The sequence below is a fragment of the Manacus candei genome, unplaced genomic scaffold (genome assembly GCF_025592945.1).
Source record: "Manacus candei isolate 608988 ecotype Guabito, Panama unplaced genomic scaffold, ASM2559294v1 h1tg000046l, whole genome shotgun sequence".
Lineage (NCBI taxonomy): Eukaryota > Metazoa > Chordata > Aves > Passeriformes > Pipridae > Manacus > Manacus candei.
Genome location: NW_026138094.1, coordinates 2,243,210 through 2,261,763, shown reverse-complemented (window position 1 = coordinate 2,261,763; position 18,554 = coordinate 2,243,210). Strand labels below are relative to the sequence as shown.

Below are 18,554 nucleotides of genomic sequence, written 5' to 3'. Positions count from 1 at the left end.
GGTTGGGAAAGACCTTTCAGTAATGGCAAAATCTCAACCATTACTTAAAATTTTGGATTTCCAGTTATCATGGACTAATGAAACAAGAAATGAATGGTATAATATTATCAGTGTTTATTTTAGTAATGTACCTCCATTATCCAGAGTGAGGGGAGATGAAGAAAATCCAATACTGACACCATGAGACAGAGCACAGTGGTGGAATCCTGAACCTACAGATAGATTTTGGGCCCATTCCCTTTATTTCTCTAAACTCCCTAGATTTTTACCTTTATTAGGTTGTCCAGGCTGTGGTAACTCCCACACAATGTCAAATTAAAAAAAAATCATGAGGAAAAAGTGTGAAGGGAATTGAGTATTATTCTGCCCCTGAGGCCCCACTGCCACTTGATGTCACTATTCCTGTCAGGCAAAGGCAGGCAGGTGCATGTCTGCAAGAACTGGATTTCAGCAGGTAGGAAGCACCCAGGAAAGTCATACAGATTATTTCAATAAGTCACAGGATTATGCCTTATGGGCAGCACTTGTTAAAACAAATCTATTTCAAAGGTAAAGCCAGAGATTCAATTCAGAGTGAGTCTCCTTGTGATCTGCTGGGGATAGGCTGGGACTGTCTGACACAAATGGGCAGGAACTTCACATGGCAAACACCACATCAGAGTGAAAAGCCCTCCTCCCCCTGTATTACTACAGCTTAGCTCCCAATAAAGCAAACTAAAGGAGGAAAACCTCCATGAATAAGACAGAAAAGATCTAAGCCCAAGCAGAGACCAAAGAACCTCATACATTTCATGTTGACTGTGAAGCTTTTGCTGCTTGTCTTTGGCCCTGGAAACAGTGCTCACCGAGCTGAGAGGGGAACAACCGAGGATTCGAGGCAAGATTTAAACAACAGGGACAGGAATGGGGTCATCTGTCCTACAACAAGACAATTATCTGTGTTTGCATCTGCCAAGGGCAATGGAATATTATGGTATTAAGAATAGAACAACGAGATTTTCACTAAGAAGATATTTTAATAGTCATTCAGAAGTAGAAGAACAAATAAATAAAATTTGAGAGCTTTTTGCTTCACGAGCAGTCAGAGAAACAAGGAGGAACAGCAGCAGAGGGTCTGGCTCTCAGAGTCTGTTTAGCCCAAGACCATGTGTCATGACTAATTGAAAATGATAAACAACCTCAGGTGTTATTTATACTCTCACTCACAGAAGCCTGTAGTAGTTAATACTGAAGTGTCTATACATATTCATATGAGGCGTCTACAACACATCTTATATTTTGCATTTAAACAAATCTGCAGTTTCATGCATGATGAACCTGGTTTGCACATGAGTACAAGACATATTTTAAATGCTTTGCTCATGTGGGGTGTGTCAGATTGACCCTGACTAGCTCAGTGCTAGAACTGCCAAGGTCTAATGACCTAGAACTGCCAAATGCCCTGTACAGGCCATTCACTCAAGACATGGACTCAATGATCCTTGGGAGTCCCTTCCAACTCAGAATATTCTGTGACTCTGTGAATGTATTAATCCAATACATAGATACCTTTCTGTGACTGTGGTTTCAGTTCTGCTGTTACCCAATACCCCATAGAGCAGTTTGTGCTCACACTAAGGTTTCTTGTGACAATCTACTCCCACCCAAATCCCGAATTTTCCCTCATCTGTGCACAAGTTAAAAAAAAAAAGTCATGAGAGACTTGAATGGAATTCATGCAAGAAAGAAAAAGAGAAAGTGTAAAAAACAACAAGTAATGCAATGGTCTGGTTCCTGCAAACTGTGACCAGTTTGAACTCCCAGTTTGGTATTGACAGAAAACCACTGCAAAACAATGTCCCAGACAAGTAATAGTCTTTCTTTCTATGTTTTTTTCCTTCACTCAAGGCAATTAAAGTACTTTATTAATGGGTTTTGGTTACCCATCATCTTTAATTCACCCACTACTGAACCTGATGGTTTCAAATTCCCAGAAGGTGAAGGACTGTTTGTAAACATGTTCTTGCTGCACTCTAGTGATGTGTACCCATGCCAGTACAACTTTGTTGTATGATAAAATAATTATCAGGTTTACAATATCTCTGTTGGATAGGGATTATAACAATTCAAGTCAGAGGAAACTGCACACCATTAATTTTAGTCATCTCTCAAGACTACACAGCAAAGCTATGACACAGCAAGTAGTAGCAGTCATTACTAGTTCCCACTTCCCCAGATTAACCATCCTCAAACACCAAGCTTTCAATTAAAGCATGGCAGTAAGTAAATGCTATTTATACAAAGCTTGCAGCTTGACTGTTTTATAAATGGGTATGTGGGAAGCAATGTGAAATATCAACTGATAGTTAATATTTAAATTGCTGCTCATTTACACTTAAGGCAAGTTTCATTGCTGCTATTTGCAGAGAGATTCAAAGTTCAGAATTCAGTGATTCACTTCAAGAACTTTTATAAATAACACTGTAATATAAATCAAAAAACAAAATCAACTTATCATGTGGGAATCTTCCTTCTCCCAGGGGACAAGAATTGGTTTTGAAGACAGTAATGGGTTTTTAATCTATTGTAAGAACAGTTTCTTTGATCTGTCTTACAAACAGCATTCAGGAAGGGGAATACTCTGTCCTGGATGCCTAAAAACCTTACAGGAGTCACTCAGAAAAGTCAGGAAAATGATTGTATATGGGATAATCTGCAGTTTGAAATAACACTACCTTGGCAATGCCATCCTTCACACAGGATGCTTGGGCACTGAACATATTCCCCAGGGAAGTGGTCACAGCACCAGCCTGACAGAATTCCAGGAGTGTTTGAACAATACTCTCAGGCACATGGTGTGACCTTTGAGGTTGTTCTGTGCAGGGCCAGGAGCTGGACTCAGTGATTGTTGTGGAACCCTCCAGCTCAAGATATTCCATGATTCCATGATCATTTCCTTTGACTGTGACAGCTTATGTCACACACAGAAACATGCCTTGTCCCTAGGCCTCAATTCCACCAGCATACAAGCACTAATTTAAACAATCACACTCATTTTTCCTAATGAATTTTGAATCCATTCCCATAAGGTACAAATGGAGAGAGAGGAACACCTTTAAGTCCTGCCTGCATTCCCAGTATCTCTTCACCACTCTGCCTTGGGTGGTGCTCCACCCACGTACTGCTCTTCACAGAGCCCCCTCTGAGTTTTCCACAGGTACCTGAATGAAATTGGGGAGCTCTCAGGTTAATACCACAGCTTCCAACAAATCTGGGGTCCTTTCAATAGCTCCTCATCATTAAAGCAATGAAGCAGAAGCTCTGCTGAATATTTTACCATACTTCATTTTAGTCCTATTTTATTTTAATTTAATGGAATTTTCCTAAAAGAAGACTCTCTAGATTCATGTGGCTCTAGCAAGGTGTTCAAAGAGAGAAATTCAAAAACTTACCTGGCTGTCATCTTCTAACTTGCTCTGTGTCTCAGCCCCATCAATTTGACAAGGATATTCTCATTTTCTTCATGCTCTATGCAGTCCCTGTGGAAGGAATTGGATGCATTGAAAATATCTCAATAATCCTCAGTGGGTGATGAATTATAGGAATACATTTCTTAAATAATTAACCTGAATGTGTGCTAACACCATCAATAAGATGCTCTCCGAATGCCCAGACACCATTAATAAATGAGAAAAAAAACCCAAACAAATCAGCAGTTCTGCAATTAGTTACTTTCATAAGAAAACAAACATCATACTAAGATTTAATAAAAAATTCAGATATTGCTTCCACTAAAGGGAAGCCATATTGGCTAAGAAGACAACAGTTCAATACAAAAAGAGGAAAAAAAATTAAAAGAGAGCTACCACTCTAATAGAGTCAATACTCTCAAGAGAGCACTTTTCTCTCTCCTGTTCCTGTCCTTAATCCTAAAACCCAGTCAGTGGGAAATCCATCAGCATCCTGCTCTTTATCACCTGGGTACTTCCACAGAACAACACTATTTCCTCCTTCTCCTCAAAGGAATGCTGCCTAAAACTCCTCCTAGAAACTAGCAAAATGATACAATAAAACTGGAATTTGGGGCTGAATCCAGAAGTGTAATGCACAAACCAAACAAACTGCTACACGGGAGTGAAAGAAAGAAGCAGGAGAAAACCCAGAGCAGCTTCGAACCTGTTAATGAGCCAGAACAATTTCCTGGAGAAAACCAACTCGGAAGCAGGTCAGCATGAGGGAGGAGGTGGGACAGCCAAGCTGCCCAGCAGTGAATTCCCAGGAGCCCGCTGAGATCAGGGAGCAGCCCCGTGTCACAGAACACCCCGAGCAAGCAGAGCCACCTGTGCCTGCTTTCTGGCCAGCAGGTTCAGCTGAGCTGCATTCTGCAGAGAAACGGGGGGAAACTGTAGCCCTTTAACACCTTTAACTGGGGATTTCTGGACTTGGACGTTCACAGCTTTGAAAATCAACAGTTTAAATGAGCTTGTTGCACAATATTTAAACTTTTAAAATTGCAAATGGTAGGGTAAAAATTTCAAATACATTCTGGCAATTTATTATTTATTCCTATGAATAAAATGCTGCTGCCTGCTCAGAAAACCCTCTCTTAGGCACATAAACTCATTTGGTTCCCATAAGATTCAAGCTCCCAGGTGATCAGAATCTCTTTAAAAAGCATTATGTAGGCTCTAAATCACTGCAGTGCTTTTGAAAACTGTACAATTATTAATATTTTCTATCTTCTGATCATCATTATGAAAACACTGAAATGTTTGGGTTATAAAAATCAGTACCACAGACAATCCATCAGCAAACTGATAAATTAAATTATTACTTAAAACATTCAAGCCATCTCAGCCACTCACAAGCCATTCTTGCAGCTTGGCATGAGCAATGTCACTGTTGCCTCAGACCTGCCACATTGCATTATCTTCATAATTAAGTGGGAATCCAGAATAACAATTTTGATAAAAAGATAGCCTTGAATTACAGCCTATAAGGAGACCCACGGTATTTTGATTTAGGCATCCCAGAGGATTTAATAGGAGTAATAGGTTCAATTAAAAATTAAGTTAATTTATGTAAATTAGAAAAAGCAGGAACACTGCTTTAGTTAGTTGCAAGTTCTATGTATAGAGCAAAAATAAACAAATCTCAGAAAATTTAGTTTCATTAAAAGGAGCCTGGGTATCCAAACAGCTCTGATTAAACATGAACTCAAAATGGGAAAATAATAGAAAGTTTCCAATAAGCTGCTGTCAGTTTATTTATTTGCCTGGCTCAGGTAACCATAATAATTTGTTCATGCTCTAATAACCTACCAAATGGTTCAAACTCCAGACCACCATAGCTATGAAATGAAGGATTTGGCTTCTTATACCTGCCCTAGCAAAACATGCAGAAGAACAAAGTCCTAGAGCTGTGTGAAGCAAGTTTATCTCTCAACATAAGAAGATAAGAAGGCAAATTATAAGTCAGGTCTTTATTTTTATCATATCTTTTAACTTATAATTAGTTATTCAAACAATCAGTGGTCTAAAATTCTTCCTGCAAAACAGATGCTTAAGTAAATACCTGAAAGCTTATCCAAGCTTGAAAACTCCTGCTACCTAATTAAAATCTCTGAAAAAAACAGGCAGTTCCTTCCTCTCTCTATGCCCCCATTCTCCTTTTTTTCATCCTCTCTGTCATAATAAGAAGAAGCTTTAGAAAAAATTGTCCATAATAAATTTATGAACTATCTGTTGTCTTTTAAATCTAGTTCAAGAAAAATACACTGAAAGCAATTGGCATTCACTCGTGACTAGCAAAAACCTTTTTGATGTTACTGGAAAACAAATTTTATTTTAAGAGCTAACTATCCCTAAAATTAAAGGCAGGTTTTTACTGGAAAACTCTTTCCTCTGTGCACGTGTCTATTGTGATTGCCCTCACCCAGCTCGCTCATAAAATGGTTCCTCCAGATATCTGGGCTGGGACATTAGTCAGTCATTTACTCTGTCAGGTTCTTCAGTGCTGGGCTGAGTCACATATGGCTGAGGGCTATATTTGCTATATCTACTTAAAGATGTGATTACAAGACATTCCTTCCCAGGAATGCAGCATCCCCACCCTGGGGACCAGCCCAGCTCTGGGGCTGCTCCACAAGGGCTGTGTTAGTCCCGGGCGGGCAGGGAGCTGATGCCCAGGGCTTTGTCACTGCACTGACAAGGGCCAGAGTGCAACTCTGCTTCCTGAGGGCTGCTGCTCACACTCAGCACTGTTGCCCTCGAATTTAAGTGCTGAAAAAATCTCCAGAGCAGTTAATTAGGGGTGAGATAAGAAAGGGTTTATTTTGCCAAGGCTAAAGATGTTACAAGACCTGCCCAGGCCCTGCCTGAGATGTTACATTTTATAACACCATCCATCCAATCCCAGATGTGTCCACCCTGTGGCCTTTACTCTGGTCCGCCCCGGGGTCCACCCCCTGAGAAATGGGTCTGGGGGTTTTGGGACCCCCTGTTCATCCCACCTTCCTCTTCATCAGAGCACAAAGGGTACATAGTTACCTAATTCTTGACCGTATTCTGTGGTTTAGGCCCTGATATGCTGTTCTGCCAACAATCCAGGCCTTGCCTTGACAAAAGACTAAACATCTCTGCTGTATTCAGGAGTAGGATTGATATAGGGAGCATAGATTGGGGTAAGAGGGTTAAGGAATGTGTAAACAAGGGTGCTAGAGAAAGGGAAAGGGACAAGGGACAAAGGGGGGGGGGGATTGCTGCTTTTAAAATCTACTTCCACTACTTATAAAATTTACAAGTCTTACAAATATTAGAAAAATAAAAAAAACATTAGGGGCTTAAGGCATCAGCACCCACCCCCAGCTCTGGCTTTGCAGCTGATGGAACAAGTAGACAGGATGGGCTTCGAAACCAGGCATGAGGAGGGAAAAGTCCCACTCACTTTGTCACAAACAATAACGTCAGCTGTCCAGCTGGAAGAGGGATCCACTCCTCCCACACACTTGGCCATTTCTGCAAGCCCAGGAGCCAGCAGGAGCTGTCTGCTGCTCACATTTGCCATGGTTGGGAAGCAGAGCACGGGCTGCTCCATGCTGGGCTTCCCATGTGGAAAAACGTGGCCTGCATTCCTGAACGTGGCAAAACCATAACCCACCTCCTTATGTGCTCCACACAAACAGTTCTGAAGCCTGCATTTCTCTATCTAAAGGATCCAGATAAAACAGATTACATCTAGAGTTTTGAATTATTTGTAGTGAATTTTCCAATAAAACCTATATTTAAAATAGTTTCGGTTCCTCCTCTGGGAGTCCACAGCTCTTCATCAGTGAAACAACCTTGTAGCTGCCTTGAGAGTTCCTCTGAGTCCAGTTAAGGAACCTCATTTTGAAAAATCTCCCAGTCTCTGAAGGATTCACAGCCTCCAAACATGCTGTATTCTGACAATAAAAATCATTCAATTTTGTTTCCATTCTCTGGATGCTCCCATTTGCAACACTTTCCGTGAAGGACTGTCACCACCTGGCTGGAGACAAACAGCATTTCTCACTGAGCCATGTCAGGCTGCCACTCTGCAGTGCCCAGAGCCATGAATTCCTCTCCCATCTCCAGTGAGTCACTGGCATTTGCCCCTTTGTAGCCTTCTGCTGCTGCTCTCAGTGCACTGTGCTAGAGAAAGGACCAGATCTCATTTAAAACACAAGATGATACATGATGTTTGTTGTTGCACATGCTTGAAAAACGTCAACTTCACCTTCACCAGCGTCTAGTTAAAATAAATCATACAAGAACTGGACTGATTTGCTTTAGGAGTGATACCAAGACTTTGCAGGAGGAGCTGGGAAGGAATATTAGGGAATGCTGGTTTTATGCAAGGTAAGACATGCAGTTGTAAATGCGCAATCCATGCATTCCAAGACAAAATGCAGAGACCTGAAAAAAAATGAAAACTTCTTTCTCCCCGTAGCCATATTAAAAATGTATGTATTTGGTGAACTGAAACTCAACCATTAGGATTCTGAAGGCCAAAATTTGGCATTCTCTAGCAGACAAGTGCACCCTGGCTACTTTTCTTTTTAGAAATCTTGTCAGTAGAGATCTGGCTTTGCAAGACTGACCTGTCCCCTATCTCCTGTCGCAACTATGAGCCCAAAATTTAAATGCATTTGCCTCAGCTTTGATACAACATTCTGTCTTTGACAGGGTTTAAACCAGGCTTTATGGTCAGTGGCTTTATTGGAATGGTCCTCACAGACCAAATGACCATTTTTTGTGGAATTCATGTTAGCTATTTAAATTGCAGCAGATGGTAATTTTTTCAGCAAATTTCTAGTTTGTTGCTTTAGGACAAGATAAATAAGGTTGATCTTCAGATGCTTATAGAAGAGAATCTGTTAAAGCTGTAGGCCTAAAATGCAGATTTCCTGTCAACTTTAATTAGCTTCTGTGAACCCTAAATTATGTAGTTATTTAAAACTAACCAGGGTGAAGAAAAGCTGTTTTGTCAACTTTGTGTTGTTCACACTCATCCAAAAAGATGACAAAGTGACACTGTAATGTGAATTGTATGAGTGAGAAACGAATTCCAAGCCCTGGAATTACAAAATGATTCAGAAGGGCCTGACAGAGGCTAAAATGAGAGGAACAATAATTCCTTATACAGAAATCAAAGTGTAAACGTGCTAAGCATGATGTCAATGAAAACCTGTGATATTTCTTTGGACAGAGAAAAGCACCTGTGGGGTAGATATGCTGAGAAATCTCTGTAGTTATTCCATTTGAGCTTTTTCATTGACAGTAACACAGTGGTGTTGCCACTGCAGTTTAATATGCTCACACTGTGTCTGCTAATGGTAGTAGAAGACAAGAATGAACTTTGAAAGATGTTTGCATTATACAAATGACCACAGGCCCTATTCATTAGTTACACAGTTACACAGTCATTAGGCAAATTTTACAAATCCTCATTCTTCACATCTGAGCACTGTTCAGAAACGTTCTCTCTGTAATTACTTTTTACAAACTGAGAGGGCAGCAGCTTTATTATTTTTCAACAGCAGAATAGTCTGTGCTCTTCTTTATCCTTCCCAACAGAAGATCATCTGGGGAATGGATCATTTTCTGGAAATCACAGACTGGTGTAGGAACTAAGAATTTGGGAAGAGCTTGTCTTTGCGAACCTCTGTTCAAGTGTGGGTGTATCGAATATAAAGTTTAGTCACAAAATTAACCAGATTTCAGATCACTAATTCATCCTTCAATAGAAAACTCAGCATCAAAACTACCTGCTACCTCTCACAAGGAAGAAAGAATATTTTGTTTCAGGACATTTTGCAGAAAAAGCTCATCACATATGCACACTCCATCACTGAGACTACTTGTTGTGCAAAATAAACAACAGAAAATAATGAATAACGTGAGATGTAATTACTAGGGCTACCTGCAAGTAACAAAAAGCTAACAAATAAAGAGGAAATTTAATTAAAATAACATTCAAATAAATGTGGGCTTCTAACATATGCTCGAAGACACCATTTAAAATCCTAGCCTATTCTACCTTCTTCTCTAAGAAGAAAGAGAAGCAGATTTTCTTCTGCTGTGGGAGTGCCAGGTCATGGCAGTGGCACAATAATTAGAACAAAGTCAGCAAGTGTGCAGTCACTGTAGATGCACATAACACACAGTATAAGATGGTCACTTATTCACTATCAGCCGAATCTCGGGGCTATCTTATCATCTTCTTCATTAGGAAGATGCAAGATTTTAGTCTTCTGTAAATCTGTGCAAAGAGAAAAAGAGGATATTCCTCACAATTGCAGGATATTATAACCCCTGGACAACTGCAGCATCTTGTAATGACTGCACGAGTCATTCTGGAGTCCCTTCAGCCCTTGGCTCTTTTTACTGATCAATGTATGGGATTAACCTTATAAATAACTAGGAGGATAATAAGTAGGAAGATAAATAACTAGGAAGATAATATTTGGGTATAAACAAACATGTTTTTTATGACGAGGGTCTTTTCTATACACACATTAATTCAGAATCCTATAGCTGTTTCTCTGATAGCTCTGTGCCTCAGACTCAAAATAGACCCAAAATAGCACTTGAGTGAAGATGTTTGCCTTTTGTAAAGGATATATTTTAGAAGACTTCTATATAGTTTTTGCTAATCTTTCTTTGCTAGTGTCTACACAAGTAATCCTCATAAATACTTGTGAAATTCACTTTTATTAGCCAGGATGATGCTGAAAGCAGATATGACCTCCTCCTGCCATTTGTGTGCATTCACACCAAAATCTCTGACTAGAAAGGGTAAAACCTGTAGCAGGAATGCACCTGACTGAACACAGTTTAATCAAGGAGCCAGGGTACTGATTGTTATTAAAAGACAAGAATTTCTGAAGTGCTTAGTCAATTTGCTAACAACAAAAGCAAACGAGACTGCCAGAACCAAAACTAAATCAAAATTTATCAAAGAAATAGTTACAAATTATTTTTCCCACACTTATACTACTGGAATTTGGTGTTTCAGCATCATCCCCTGAAGGGTCTGCCTTTTGAGTCCCGTAACAGAGCCCCGAAGACCTTGGCCTGTGCCCACCTCTGCCGTGCCTTCATCGCCGGGGTGAGGCAGTTGTCAACAAAGCAACGTGTAAAGCAGAAAAAAGAGCCAACAGCAGGGGTCAGCCATGAACTGTAGATTTCGTCTCCAGATTTCTTGCCTGAACAATTCCTGCTGTTTACTGTACACCCAAAAATATCTGGGGCACCTGTGCCAAAACAGCAGTGGGTAGCAGGAGTAGGAGGAAAGAAAATTAGTTTCCTTTCCAAAATGAAACGAGGCAAAAATCCAGGTACTGAGAGCACTGCCACGGGAAGGTTGAAGTACAAATGAGTAATAACACTCTTTTTTTCTGCAAATAATACAGAGCTCCCCTAGCAACTTGTCCTTGTCTAGTAGCTGGTCCAAAAAGGTCAAGATCTCACTGAAAAAAATACCCACCACAAATCAAAAAACATCAGCTATGACTTGGCTTTTGGAGAGTTACCTTTGCCATTTCCTGGCTTCCACTACCCCTTGGTAAAGTTGTTTGGCATGTTGGTTCATTGGAAAAGGGGAATGTTTCAGTCCTCCTGTGTGTTACACCAGGAACATATGATGTACCAATGTGCTGGGCTACTCAGGTTGACCCCAGTTTCATCTGTTTTTTTGCTAAACATTTAAAAATACTTAAACAATAGCTACATAAATTAGGTCACTGCTTGAACCAAAACAGACAACCTGGATTTTTAAAGCTGAGAATTAGCATGGACTAACAAACTGCTATTTAATTGTTATTTGAAAAACAAGCATTTAGTTACCCCTTGCAAGCGAGGACACACTTCAAAACCATTCCTCCTGAAGTGCAGCTGCCTTGGACATTCATTTAACGCACCAACTGGATTTGAAGGACAGGGATTTTGACTGAAAGAACCCATGCATGGTCTCAAAAATGTGCTTAGAGTTGCAAATGGGAACCAGACAATCAACAAAATGCATTGCATTTTCTAGGCCAGCTTTCCAACTGTGATGCATTATACCCACACCAGGCAAGAGCTCAGGCATCATTTTTTCTGTCATGTGTTTGTCAAGCACTAAACACGATGCCCCATGGCCATGGCTGTTCTCCCCTTATCCAGACAAAAGATCCAGCACCTGAGCCCACAGCCCTGCATCTGCTGGGGATTTAACAGCTGTGTGTGCAACATAATTTTGGACATCACCGTCCTGCCCCAAATGTGACCTAAGCCAAGTGCTGGCTGAGGCCAGCAGAGACTGCCCTGGGTGCCCACCCCGGCTGCCTTCCCCTCGCCCCTGGCAGTGGATATCCTACCCGGGGCACTCACCCTGCTGCCCTTTGGGCTAATCCACGCCTTCCACAGCAGCAGCCGCTGCCGGTGGCGAAGGAGAATGACCGAGCACCTGTGCCGAGGAGGGCAGGGGAGCTGGGGGGCAGCTCCGTGGCCCTGGGGGCCCTGATGCCCCGTGGCTTTTGGGCCATGGCGCGGACAGGGTGTGCTCCTGTGCCGGCTCCCCTTCCCTCCCCTTCCCCTCTTGCCTCCCAGCCTCGGCTCCCCGCGGTGCCGCTGCGGGCGCCCGTCCCCGGCGGGGCTCGGGGAGGGCGGCGGGCGCGGCTGCCCAGCAGGGAAGGGGCGGCCCCCTCTGTCGCCTCTATAATGCCGGGGCCCCTCGCCCACCGCTCCGCATCGTTCCTGCTGCCGTAGCCGCCTGCGAGCGGCTCCGCTCCCTTCCCTCCGGCGCGGGGTCGCTGGAGGATTAGGGGCGGGCGGGAGCTCCGCCGGCGGGAGGCAGGCGCGGAGGCGGGTCCGTCAGCATCCCTGCGCTCCGCTCCGCTCCGCCCGGCCCGCCGGCGCCGTAGGGCGAGCAGCGCTGCGGGCGCAGGAAGGGGCCGAGTTGCCGGAGGTGCCCGGGGCGCCGGCGGCTCCCGGCGGCTCCCAGAGGGCCGGATCCGCGGCGGGAGAAGCCGCGGCTGCTGTCGCCGTGTCCGTCCGTCCCCCGCGGCGCCGGCGCTCCCGGGATGGGCCTCCCGGCGCTGGGGCTGTGGCTGCTGGCGGCGGCGGGGATCGTGCGCGGTGAGTGAGAGGCGCCGGCCCCGCGGGCAGCGCCGGGAGCAGCGGCGGGGCGGGCGGGACAGCGGGCACGGCAGGGACAGCGGGCACGGCAGGGACAGCGGGGACAGCTGCCCCGGTCCGCCCCGGCACGGCGGGTCTCCGGCCGCGGCCGTCCCCTTTAGCCTCTCTGCGCTGCGCCCCCGTCCCCGGCAGCACTGGGGGCTTGCGAGGGCTGGGACCGGCCGGGAAGGGACACGGGAGACGGAGAGAGCGATGGGGATGGGGAGAGAACTCCGTCAGGGAACTTAAATGGTGGCTCCTCCAGGGCAGAGGCTGCGGCTCTAGGCTTAGGACTAGAAGATCGGGAAGAGAGAAGTCCGTCTGGAGTGGGACAAGGAGGGCTCGCATCTAGAGGACCTGTTCCTATCCTGCATCAGATTTCATTTCATTCGAAAATGCCTCTGTCCCTCGTCTACTGTGCTCCATTCATGTGGACCTGCTCCCTCTCCCTTCACAGAAAAACGGCAGAGTAAAGATTGGATTTGAAGCGTAAACCAGACAGAAATCCCTGAATATTATTATGTGAATTAATGTAGCACCTCTCCTCTCTGTCAGGAACCCCGTACCCCGCTTCATTCATAGCTGCATGAACAGAGAACAAAGTGGACAGTACTTGCCCCAAAGAGTTCTCGGTCTGGAGCAACCTGAGAGCAGGGCTGGGTCTAACCTGTGGCCATTTTTCTCCCATTGTCTTGCTGATGCCCTCTGCCGTATCCCCGCTCTGCTGCTCTGGTAGAGCTGTGCCAGGACAGGTGTCAGATCACAGGTAGTGTGTTTCCTCCTCATCACTTCTTGCTGCTGGACCAAAGGGTGTGTATGTTGAGGAAGCATCACTAGCATATAAAATTTATCACTCCTGGCCAATCAAGAAATTATCAGAGGCAATCCACCTTACAGGCTGGGATGAACAGAGCGATGCGTTTGTGAGTTGGATTTTATAGTAGTAGCTAATGAACTGTGTGAAATACAGTGGCATTTTCCTGGGAATGCAGCAGGTGTAATAATGGATACATAATATCTTATAGCAGTAAAAAAGCATATGTCTCAACTTTTTCTGATATAGAATCCCAATTATTTATCTATTTACTTCTGTGCCCAAAGAGTCCCTACAAGGAGAGTTCCAAAGGAAGCTTTACAAGGAGCTGCTGAAAAATTACAACCCTCTGGAGCGACCAGTTGCAAATGATTCCCAGCCACTCACTGTCTACTTCACTCTCAGCCTCATGCAGATCATGGATGTGGTAAGTGTGTAACCTTCTAGGAAACTATCTCTTTCAAAGGGTGGATTTTTCCTTCCTGGAAGGGAGATGTGTCATAGGAAGATTACAAGATATTGGAAAGCACAAATAATTCAAGATACAGTGCCAAATTTTGACTTCTTTAAAAAAAAGAACTAAACTGAAAAGTAAAGTTTATGTCTTTCTTAGATCTCTTCTCAGAAATTCCCAGCATTCTTAGCAGTACAAAATACTTCAAGGGAGCCTCAAAATGTGTACTTGGCCTTTCGAATCCTTAACTGTACCTAGAACTAACAAGCAGTGTAGTCTGGGAGGGGTATGCAAAACCAAAGCTCTTGATTTCTGGGGATCACTTAAGAGTTTCTTATAGTTGGAGATGGAGGGGAGAGGAAATCCTGGCCAAAATCCAAATTATATTATTTCTTGTGGTATTTAGACAAGATTGCTACTTTTTATATGCTTAAATAGCTGCTCTATTTGCAACCACAGTTGCCTGGTATATCAATAGATATTTCTGTGCTGTGCTTGTAAAATGCACTATAGGATCTGTTTGGTTCAAATATGAGTAATTTAAGCTTCACTCTGTCACAGCTGCACAGAGATGAAATTCAGCATATGAGTGAGTTTACAGTATTTGTTTTTAGTGAATTCAACTAGCTATGATAACTAACGAAGAAGTTAAATACTTAAAAGTATAGTTAATCTCAAAATGCCATTATCTTCCCATAAGATGTTTAAAGTTCAAGACACGAGAAAAGGATAAAAGAAAAAAAAGAAAGGTAAGATTATTCATGACAAGTGGCTTGCTATCTGTTCCCTTGCATGCTGCCAGTTGCCAAAATCCAGACACTGTTTATTTAGTATCTGAAAGTCAGCAGACACAGAGAACTCTGCCAGTGCTTATAGTTTCTACGCCCATTTTTGAAAGTTTTAGATTTATTAGACCTAAGGTGAAAACTAGGATGTGTATTTTGGGTGTGATATTTCCTGTCTGCCAAAGGGAGAGCAGGCAGTCACAGGCAGGGAGCTGTTTCCCTGATGGGGCCACTAAAGCCAAGAGGCAAACTCCATCAGTTCCATCCCTGTTACAGCAGCTGGGGTTTAATGTGTGTGATACCAGCCAGCAGAACAGGAGCTGTGTGGAGTCACATATTCTCTGAGTGATGGGGGGTGAAGAACATGTGTTATGCAGAGTGCAACAGTTTGAAAGAGTGCTGGCAGATTGAACTCCAAAGGGGCTGTGGCTGGACTGCACAGGGATCTGAGAGCCAGGGGAGGACAGCCAGGTGTTAGACCCAAACTTTGATGTGAGATAAAAGCCTGTAGTGGGATGATGTAAGGGATGACACCAACAGCCTACTGAGTGTTTGTGGGCCTGCTTTTGTTGTTAATGGTGTTTCTTGTGGGTGGGCTTAGAGGTTTGGTAAAAAGGAGATCTCCTCATGCTGGATGCTCTCCTAACACAGAGTTAGCCTAATTAGACAAGTAAGCAAGAATGCTTTTTGACAATGACAGATGACAGAGAAAGTGTAAAAGCAAGGAACAACACAAGATGAATAAATGATACTGTGTTAATGAGGGATGCATTAATTTTGTCTGTCATCTTCTAATTGGATTTGTTTAGAATGTGTCGAGGTAACACAAAGAATGAGGTATTTGAAGGGCATTGTGAGTCATGAGAACAGGGCAGGTCAGAGGAAACTAGGAGAAGGAAGCTGAAGAGCAGTGTGGAACAGACAGTGCTTCAAAGGTCTGAATGCCTGAAGGTCCCCAACCAGGTTACTGCTGCAGCTTCTCACTGGCCCCAGCCTTCATGGGTCTCTTGCCATGTATGCAAAGAATGTGGAAGACAGGGTGGAATAACCCCTGAGTTCTCTTAGCCCCTCATCTGTGTGATGGAGCTTTGGTCTTGCTCCTCTTTCCTGTGCCTCGGGCCTCTTAGTGGCTTCTGCAGCAGCTCCTGCTGGCTGGAGTCTTCAGTTGCATAGCTCTGGATTTAGTTAGATTTTTATCTTTGTGTTCAGGAAGGCTTAGCCAGTCTGTTCAAGGCCTGTTCAAACTGGGTACCTGAATAAAACTCCCCATTTTAATGTATCTCTGCAGAACTCAGCACAGTACATGGTGCTTGCACTGAATCTTAAACCAGGCTTCAAAAAACACCCTTCTCAACCATGGACTTTGTTTACAGGGCCTTCTTCTGTAGCTCCCTGTAGGGAAATGCCCTCATGCTGCAGTATGTGCCTTCTCACAGCTACTGGAGGAACTTTTGCTTTGGTACAGGACAGTACAGTTGCCATCAAAGGATTTTTGTACTACTCAAGTTTTTTCCCCAGCTTTCAGAAACTGCACTTCTGGTGTCATTCTGTACAGACAGATGTAGCCTGACTATGTTAAGGTAACATGGTTTTGAATATTAACCTCCTCAGGAAAGGTTTGTTGTATGGCCAAACCCTCCTAGAAACCTTCTTTAGGTTAGCAGAAATGTTTCCTGAACAGAATAACCTGAATGCCAACAAGACGTTTTTTCTACATAAATTGCATCTGTTCTATAAAGGTTTAATTTGCATTTCCATGAGGTAATAATGGATATCTCTCTTTCATACACTCCTGATGTGGTTATAACCATGTTCTTGACTGGTGGTATGAACAGTTGGCTGTTGGAGACACAAATGGCTAAAGGCCAACAGATAATCAACTTTGCAGAGTTAATTTCTTCTGGAGTTGTCAAATTTAATTTAAAACCATACAAACCAAAGGGATTGCTACGTACAAAACACAGATCACTAGCCAATCTGGGTGTAGGCAATGACTGGCAGTCTTGGCTAATATGATTCAAAATGGAGCTTTTGATCCTATGTTCCTTTCAAAAACCCCTTCATCAGTAAGAAACAATAGTTTTTGTACTGGCTGTTTAGGTACAGCTCTTTCTGCTTGTCATAAAACTCACTGCAGTTCTTTCTCAGAGGTCTGGGATTGACAGACAGAGAAGGAAACCAACCATGAAGTAAATTAAGCTTCACACTATAAAACAAATGAGTTTTCTTCATTGTCAACAAGAAGCCAATGCTGTGGGAATGACAGCTACTTGCAATAACAATTACTGGTTTAACAAGCTAGAAACAAAACATGTCACCATCATACTTAGCTGCAGTTTATATATTCCCTTTAATGGCTTCTCAGCTGTTAGCAGCTGAGTTTAATTGGGAGTTAGACCTATCCAGAGCTGATCCATCAAATCCCTGCCAGAACAGATTGAGCCAGGCTGGATCCTGGCTGCTGCTATTCCTTACTTGAGGTCTCTTCCATTCCACTCTGACTTTGCTGACAGGAAAGAGGAGGCAGTAGATGAAATCTTTTCTAAATACAGTGGATGTTTCCTACTTTACATTTTTAGCTTAACCCTTCCTTTTAAAACTAGACATTATTTCTATTCAATGTTTGCAGATATGTTTTTATTGGTATTGTACATTAATGTGTCAGGGCTACGTAATGATGGATCTATAAGTGCCAATTACCCCAACTTAGTGTAGTTCACTAGAAAATAGAGTTAATGAATTGTCTGATGAGAATGCAAACTGGCATTGTAAATTATACAAAATGTTTCTAAATGGGGAGGAAGAACAGTGGCAGCATGAGAAAAATGCAGTTTGGGGACATGGGTGAAGCTGAGAGCTGGGAGATTTAAGGGAGTGCTTAGAGGGGGAGATGGAATGCCTAAGATACAGCAAAGGAATTTGGAAGAAGGGTGGAATTTGGGTGGAAGAGGATGGGAGGCAAAATGGAAAGAAAGAGATTTGAAAGAGTGAACTTAAAAAAAAGCTTCTGTGTCAAGTTAATGGGAACTTTCAAGACAGAGATCCTAAGTGTCTTTCAGTTTGTTTTTTTCCCTGTAGTCCTGTCCTGGTCTTAGCTGTGATAGATTTAATTTTCTTAGTAGCTGGTACAGTGCTGTATTTTGGATTTAGGATGAGAATAATGTGGGTAACACACTGATATTTTGGTTGGTGCTCAGCAGTGTTTACAAGTCAAGGACTCCTCAGCTTCCCTCACCACCCTGCCAGCGAGGAGGCAGGGTGATCCCAGCTGACCCAAGGGATATTCCAGACCATGTGGGACTATCCTGAGTGTATAAACTGCAGGGAAAGCTGGCCAGGGGGCTGCTGCTTGGGAACTGGCCGGGCATCACTTGGGGGGTGGTGAACAATTGCATTGTGCATCACTTGTTTTGTGTATTCTGATTCTTTTATCATTATTCCTTTTCTGTCCTGTTAAACTGTCTTTATCTCAACCCCTGAATTCTACAGCAATCAGATGTGTGTTGTTTAGCTACCTGCTGGGTTAAACCATGACAATTCCTTAACAGAAAAATCAAGTCCTCTTGAACCTTCGCAAACAATCCTGCCACTAAATCACCCTGAAGTGAAAACAAAGTGGAGACAGCCAACTGGCAGAAGTGTTCTTTAAGGGTATTTCAGTTCTTATAATATCAGAAGATGGATTAAGAGGTTTCTTTTGCTTTTCACAGTTATTTGTTTCAATTTTCTTGAAATCAGAAATGCCAAGCAAGTTGATGAAATAAGTGAAAAATAACCTACTTCCTCTCTGATTTACTGAAATCTTGTTTCAAGACTCCTTGTAGGAATGAATATTGAATGTATAT

The 18,554-nt window shown here is 43.0% G+C and overlaps 2 protein-coding genes across 2 annotated transcripts in view; one reads left to right on the top strand and one right to left on the bottom strand.

Annotated features, from left to right (window-relative positions):
* The window catches only part of MYO1E (myosin IE), a 191,205-nt gene that overhangs the window by 107,782 nt on the left and 64,869 nt on the right, over positions 1-18,554 (bottom strand). The window contains exon 3 of the mRNA XM_051796391.1: positions 3,432-3,518. The gene's annotated coding sequence lies outside the window, so the exon portion shown is untranslated. The remainder of the gene's footprint in view (positions 1-3,431; positions 3,519-18,554) is intronic.
* The window catches only part of CHRNA7 (cholinergic receptor nicotinic alpha 7 subunit), a 39,739-nt gene continuing 33,630 nt past the window's right edge, over positions 12,446-18,554 (top strand). The window contains exons 1-2 of the mRNA XM_051796467.1: positions 12,446-12,617; positions 13,758-13,897. Of these exons, the coding sequence (XP_051652427.1) occupies positions 12,563-12,617; positions 13,758-13,897 (195 nt within the window). The 5' untranslated portion in view covers positions 12,446-12,562. The remainder of the gene's footprint in view (positions 12,618-13,757; positions 13,898-18,554) is intronic.